The sequence below is a fragment of the Triticum dicoccoides genome, chromosome 4B (assembly GCF_002162155.2).
Source record: "Triticum dicoccoides isolate Atlit2015 ecotype Zavitan chromosome 4B, WEW_v2.0, whole genome shotgun sequence".
NCBI lineage: Eukaryota > Viridiplantae > Streptophyta > Magnoliopsida > Poales > Poaceae > Triticum > Triticum dicoccoides.
In genome coordinates, this window is record NC_041387.1 from 141,513,168 (window position 1) to 141,520,955 (window position 7,788).

The window sequence follows — 7,788 nt, forward strand, 5'->3', positions numbered from 1 at the left end:
GAATAAGGTCCTCCACGCCTGTCCCCTGTTCTGGTGATGCGTCTAGCGTCGTCGGAGGGTATGTGGAGGTGTGTCTCCTGCGGATATCGTGGGATTTAGTTGGTGTTGGTCTTCAATAGATCTGTTTGGATCCAGTCTTTGTTCGCATGCATACATACTGGATCCTTTCGATCTATACTTCTCTTCATTTGCGACGGTTTTTATTCTGGTGTGATGGTCCTGTGAAGTCTTAGCACGATGACTTCCCAACTATCTACTACAATAAGTTTGGCCCGACTCTGAAGAGAGAGGGTTGATGACGGCGACACATCTTCGTCTCGCTTCAGTGCTTGTAGTCGTCGTTAGATGGTCTACGAACATTGATGTTTTTTTAGAAAGGGAGGAGGACCCCGGGCCTCTGCATCTGGACGATGCATGCAGCCACTTTATTAATTATTCACACAAGACCTTACAAAGTCATACAAAAGTAATACTACAGCCACCGTCTAGGCAACATCTATCGCTACTCCTATCCAGTTGATGAAGGGATGCTGATAGTCTGGGCCTAATACCAAACAGACCTCGCAGCCAAACCTAACATCTAAGACCCGAGGTCCCAACCAGGACGCCTGCCGGGTATGGGGCACCCACCAGTCCGGTGCGCTCCTCAACCAGGACGCCTGCCGAGTATGAGGCCGCCGCAGCCACCTGCCACCAATCAATCTTTAGTGTTGTACTGCTGCATGTACCTTGCCCAGTCTAGCTGTCGACGACGCCACCACGACGCCAGATAACGCCACCATCATGCGCTCGTCCATCATCACACGCCCATCGGCGAGACCCCGCTGCTCCATGCCGCTTAGACCCGTCGTTGTCGACATGTCAGATACCATGCCGCTCCTCCTCTTGTCCCCTCCAACCAACACTTGCTTCAAAACGATGCCCCTAGGAGGGAGAACGACATCAAAACGTCGTCATCGTCCAATTCGGTAGACCCAGATCTAGGGTTTCCTCCGGAACCTTTTGATCAGGTTGATGTGACCTGCAACGACGATGTCTCGAGAAGGGAACGACGCCCGAGACGCCGCCATCGTCCGCCATGACCGCAGTCAGGCACGATTTTCACCGGAGGCCACGTCGTCCCGATCTCGCGGTTGGCTGGAACCGAGCGGAGTCTCTCCACGAAGACGAACGCCGCCGTCGGTAAACCGGCGGAGATCCGACATCTCCTCACTAGTCCCTCGACGCGCCGCCGGTCGGTGGAAGGCCATCCCACGGCGGATCCGATCGGGGCGTTGGATCCACAGTCGCTGCCGCCACCATCTCCGCGCAGATCAGGTACCCCATCGGATGGGGCGCTGCCACTACCGGCATCCATTCAGGGCCGCCGCTCCGCCGACTTATGGTGCTTCGGCCACCGCCGCATGGCAAGGGATCGCCGCCCCAGCCACCGCCTTCGGATCTCACGAGAAGGGCCGCCCCTGCCGCCTCAGACGAGATCACGCCGCATCCGCCCGCCCAGGTGCCTTCAGCGCCGGGCCCGCCGCCACCACGGCCCTCGCCGGCGGCAGCGGCGGCAGAGGGAGGCGCGAGAGGAGGCCTGCGGCGCTAGGGTTCGGGGGGCCCTAGCGTCGCCTAGGGGGAGGCGACGCGAGGGGGAGGGCGACCCAGATCGGTTCGCAGTGGCAAACGTGGACTTTACTTCTCACCTACGGATATTGATGTATTTTTTGTTATTTATTATGTGTTCTTTGTAAAAATCAAAGGAATTAACCTTAATAGCAGGTGGTGTAATGGTGTGCTCATCCCCACCAAAAGTTAGCACTTGCCTAATTCAAAGAATCATTAATCCACTCAACTAGGGTCCTCGTGTTAGCTAGGGTGCCGTTCAGTAATCACTCCATCACGAATGGAATGGTAGATCCATCTGCCCCCAACGTCCAACAACCTCTGCAGCCTCGTCGAATTGATCATCCTGCCACCGGCGATTTGCTTGACAGGTATACTTCAGTGTGTTTCCCTATCTCTTCTTCGTGGGAAACCTGGCCTATTTTTAAGCCATTTGATCGCTACTACCGCTGCTTCGTTACACTACTGTAAGCTCGTAATAAGAGAACAAATATGGGTCACGCAGCAGCTGCCAACATCGTGGTGGTCGCTGTGGTTGCGGCGATGCTCCTCGCGGCGGCGCACACCGCGGACGCCGCCATCAGCTGCGGCCAGGTGAACTCTGCCTTGGGACCCTGCCTCACCTACGCGCGCGGCGGCGCTGGCCCGTCCGCAGTCTGCTGCAGCGGCGTCAAGAGACTCGCCGCTGCCACCCAGACAACTGCCGACAGGCGCGCCGCGTGCAACTGCCTCAAGATCTATGAAGCACCGATACGGCCAGAACTGGTGTATCGGCGTACTGCACGCCGCCGATACTCCGATACGCAGGATACGGCTCCGATACGCGTATCCCAGGAGTATCATGATTTTAGATTTAAAAAGAAAGAAAATAAACTCGATACGCACTGTGGAGACGGCAGGATACGGGCGGGACACGGGAAGGACGTCGCCAGCCTCAAGCCCAATAAGAAGCCCATGAGCCTAATCGGGCGGGGGACTGCAGGAGCGCGCCGCCGCCGCCGCCTGGAATCGCCTTACTTACCACGCCGCCGCCTCGGCTGACTCTACTGGAGTCTTCTCCGTCGTCGTCGGAAGAACTGCTTGATGTGTGCTTGGCTGCTGCTTCCTGTGTGCTTGGCTGACTACTTGTGTGCTTGGCTGATTCGCTGGCCCCGAGTGATGTGTGCTTGCTGCTTGGTATTGCTTGCTTGCTGATGTGTGATGCTACTGTACTGCCTACTGCTAGGGAAGCTGCATCGTATCTACTCCACTCAATACTGTGCTGCCCGTTTAGAAACAAACCCACTCTAGCTCAGGGCATATTTGTATAGCACAACAATGCAATTTTGTATCCCAGTGTGTAGCTAAACTAGTGGTTTTAGAAATTTAGCATGAAGATGTTTGATCTCATCTCCCACATTCTATTATGTTTGTTTTATTACATGCGATTTTATTAATTATTTATATATACTCACCGTATCGCTATATTGATGTTTCTAGAAATTGCCGTATCTCGTATCGCCGTATCCGTATCGCGGTATCGGTGTCACCGTATCGGTGCTTCATAGCTCAAGATGGCCACCGGCCGCATGAGCGGATTCAAGGCCGGCAACATCGCCAGCATCCCGTCCAAGTGCGGCGTCAGCGTCCCCTACGCCGTCGGCGCCTCTGTCGACTGCTCCAGGGTGAGCTGATCTGGAGAATGCAGATCACCCGTGACCGGCATTTAGCTCGATCGGTCGACGCTGATGAGTTAAGGTTACACCTCTATAAATATACGTGTCTATATCGAATAAAAGCTTGGGTCTCCATGCATGATGGGTTGTACGACGTGTGGTCAGGCCCTGCGCGTGGTGTGCATGCATGTACGTCGAGCCAGCTCTCGACGGCCACGACTGAATCTATGTTTCCTTCCGTGTGTGCAAGAGTGACAGTGTCGGTGGATATATGTGTCAGAGTTGTTAACTTTATCTCTTGTGGAGTGCAAACTCTTGCATTAGGTACTGGCACAGGCTAAATCGTTCTCCACTAAGGACATTAAAGCATCTACAATCAGCCAGGGACACCAAATTCGGCTCCAGAAACGTCCGCGGACATGATCAGACGCGTCCACAGGTAGTAACCGGTTATACTATTAGAGTTGTGTCAAATATTATTGTACAAATAGAATTATAGTCGGCAGTGGCGGACCCAAAAATTCAAGTTAGCCGGGGCGAACATGTTGGGACAAAACAAATTGAAGCACAAATGCAAGTGTTTTCAACACAAAAAATGGCCTTAAAAGATTCGGTTTCAATATGGATAAGATTCAATTGGCCCCGTTTGATAGCTCAGTTTTTCTAAGTATTTATAGAATACTACAGTTTTTGAGATTACCATGGTTTTATTAACCATGAGCCGTTTGTCTATCACTAAAAATTGTGGTTTTAATATTGTGGTATTGGCAAAACCATGGTATTTTCTTTGTATTTAAAAAAGAATCCTGGCCCTCTTTTTTTAAAACCGAGCTAGCCAAAAAGAAACACCTCACATTATCTTCTCGTCAAGCTGCAACCTGCTAGCCGAGCGCGGTGCCAGTCATAGCATCTGTTGCTCTGCCGCGGTGCACTGTCTTCTGGCTGCAGAGCTAACCTACTGCTCCTCTTGCTTGTGCGATTTTGGCCCATTGGTGCCAGCCACAACACACGAGGGTCCATATCCAACTAATCAACCAAACCATTGATAAGTGGTGATGATGATCAATAAATCAACCTGTTTATGCATGCTGGTGGTTTTTGTGCATGGACCTTCAGTTTGCAACGGGTAGCTTGCTAGGAACACGCATGTTTCGAACTGTTCTCAAATGGTTAGCTAATTTACTTTGCTCCATACAGCACTGACCAAACAGGTCTCGGTATTGACAATACTTCAAAATACTTTGATATATCAAAAACAGAGTATCTAGTACCTACAGACAAAAATAATGTAGATTTTCAATACTTCAGTTTAAGTGATACTTTGCTATCAAACACAACCTGAATATGGAATATAAAAAAAACATCTTATAAACTACTAACATGGTCTCTCGTTGCCTGAACACTCATTGGCTGTAACAACATGACCCAAAACTCCAAGCAAAACCTACAACATGTAAAAAGGAAAAAATTGTGTATCTAAACCTCATTGCCTACTAACATGGTCGTGAAGGTGAGCTAGGGATTGGAATTTGGAAGGCAGTGCGGGAATTTTTCTCCAACCAAACACTGTTTTTTAGGGAAAATCGAATAGTACTGAATCGAATGATTCACCAGGCAGGCTACAGGCTGGTCCGCATGGTATACGTGGTGTCTTGAAAATGAAAAATGAGCCTTCCAAAACTAATTAAAGCCCACAAAGTCTAGCCATCTAGGCCTATCTTTTTTTCTTCTTCCTCAGGAACATAACAGTTCGATAGAAACAGATCTCATCGTCAATGGCGCTGCTCCCCTTCGATAAAACAGAAAGGGGCTGAACTGGGGTACCCTGCTCCGCACCGGGAGAGCCGGGGCGGCCGTCCCTGCTCGCCCCAAAGGTAGGTCCGCCATTGATAGTCGGACTCTGAGTCGTATGGTCTGTAGTTAGGATATGGAGTTGTGTCCTAATAAAACACTTATCCTAGGCCTCTTATATACGTGGGGTAGACACTATTGTAACTTATGTCAACATAATAGCACAGGCACGCAGGGGGAACCGGCGGCGTGTGCCGACGCCCAAGCGGCCGGGATGCGGTATTGTAGCGGTGTCACGGGGAGGAGTGCCCATAGTCAGCCCCCGGGGATGTAGCCATATCGGTGAACCTCGTTAACAAATCTCGGTGTCATGCTCGTGTGCTTGTTTGGTCCTCGGTAGATAGACTGTGCGTCTCGGATTAATTCTGACAAGTGGTATCAGAGCATTTGTTAACATGCATCGAACCTCCATGTACATTGAACTTGATATTATAAAATGAGCACCGCTGTTACTCCCAGACTTCACGTGACTCCATCTGCAACTGAAGTCCCTTCTTATCTTCTTCACAATCAACACTTGATCAAAATCAAGTTTCTCTTTACTCTGCTTTATGCTCCCAACTACCGGAGTCTTCGTTCAACGCCATCGCACACCGATCACAGACCTGCGTGAAAGTGAACAAATCATATATTCAACGCCACATATAAGAGTTACATGAACTCAACATCTGCTCTTTCTTGGCCGTTTGTCTAAAACTTGAAGGAATTTCACCGTCGCCCTGTGTCATCCTAAGTCAAATTCACAGTTGTCTCACCATTTTTTCCAGATAGTCCCTGACATGTCCCACCCCTATAACACTCCGCCTCCTTCCTTACTTATTATCCGCACTTTGCAATATGCACTGAACATCACAGAACATATGGCCACGTACTCTCTCAGCTTTTAACAATTTCAGACTTTCCGTCACTTTCTCAGATTCTCTATGGTCCACTCTCATCCATCTGACATGTCAAACTTGATAGATCTGATCACCAACTTGAACCTGGTACTCGCCAACACTACTTCAACACCCTCCACACACTTTTTTCTGACCTCATGACTGACCACCAGTTCCTTGGCATGTCGTCTTGTCCCGTGCTTACCGCACGCCTCGCCGCTATCACTGCGTAAAGCCTCTGTTGTCCTGGTCGAGTCTCCCAAGGTCACGAACCCACACCACTCAACCCCCACTACAGAGAACTATCTATCATCACCTACCGATGCCGAGTATCATGTCTTCATCGGACCATTGGTATCTAGTCTGACCCACGTGTCTCTCGCTATCCCGCTGAAATAGGCTTCGACTCTCCGTTAACTTACGGGGTAGCCCCTCCATCAGCACGGAGTATATGTAAGTACATTTTTCTAATACATGTTTAACGTTTTTCAAATAAAAGTTTAACATTTTTTGAATCCACGGTCAACCTTTTATCCTATACACAATTTTTAACATTTTTTCCAAAATGCTTGATTAACATTTTACAACTAGAAGATCAACGTCTTTTGCAATACATGGTCAACATTATTTGTATGCATTTTTTACATTTTGAAATGCTTGATTAATATATTTTGAATACCAGATTAATTTTTTTTAATACATGGTCAACATTTTTCTATACAAATTTAAAAAAATTCAAATACTTGTTCAAATCTTTTTGAAGTGGTTGATAAAAATTTTATATACATGTTCAAAATTTTCCATCTTTTTTAATACATGGTCAACATTTTTTATACACATTTAACATTTTCTAAATTCTTGATTAACACTTCTCAAATAATTGTTCAATATTTTTTTTCAAATGCTAGATTAACATTTTTATATACAGGATAAAAAATCATTATATTTTTAATACATGGTCAACATTTTTGTATACATATTTAACATTTTGAGTTAACACTTCTCAAACACGTGTTCAGTTTTTTTTCAAATTCTTGATTAAATATTTTAAAATATATCATCAAATTTTTTCATAAAAATTTTATATACATTTTTCATATACGTGATAACTATTTTCTCGATACACGTTTAACATTTTTCAAATGCTTGTTTAACATTTTTAAATTATTTTTGTAAAATTATTTTTGTTATAGATGTAACTAGTTTTTTACAAATATAAGAAAAAGAAAAAAAAATACAAGGCAAAAAAGTGAATAAAAACGTTTGAAAAAATGCTCAATGCCAGCGGTCTTCGCTGGGCAGGTCAATTATGGGCACTGCTTGAGGCGAGTGCTCGCGGGGTGGCCTATGTCTCGCATCAAGCGACACAGGAGCGAACCCCTCGCTGAAGGCAAACGGCACTAGGGCCGGCCCACGCGCGCAGTATACAGCAGCCTGTTTTCTGTTTCGTTTGTTTTGACATCTTTTGTTTTCGTTTTTTGCTTTCTTTTTTTTTAATTTATACTTTATAATATTCTAAATATATATATTACAAAAACGCTCTTCAAAATACACATTTGAAAAATGTTGAACAGGTATTTGAAAAAGGATGAATAAGTATTAAAAAATGTTTCACAAGATATGAAAAATGTTGAATAAGTATTTGAAAAAATGTTAAATAATTTTTTAAACTGTTGATCAAGTATTTTAAAAATGTTGAATAAATATGAAAAATGTATATTAAGTATTTGAAAAATGTTGAGCAATTAGTTGAAAAATGTTGAATAAGCGTTCGGATAATGTTGAACATGTATACA

The 7,788-nt window shown here is 46.1% G+C and overlaps 1 protein-coding gene across 1 annotated transcript; it reads left to right on the top strand.

Moving 5' to 3' along the window:
• The first annotated feature begins 2,100 nt into the window (after nt 1–2,100).
• Nucleotides 2,101–3,281, top strand: LOC119293479 (non-specific lipid-transfer protein 1-like). Its single transcript, XM_037571948.1, has 2 exons — nt 2,101–2,363; nt 3,182–3,281. The coding sequence occupies exons 1-2, from the start codon at nt 2,101–2,103 to the stop codon at nt 3,279–3,281; spliced, it is 363 nt and encodes a 120-aa protein (XP_037427845.1).
• The last annotated feature ends 4,507 nt before the right edge of the window (nt 3,282–7,788 follow it).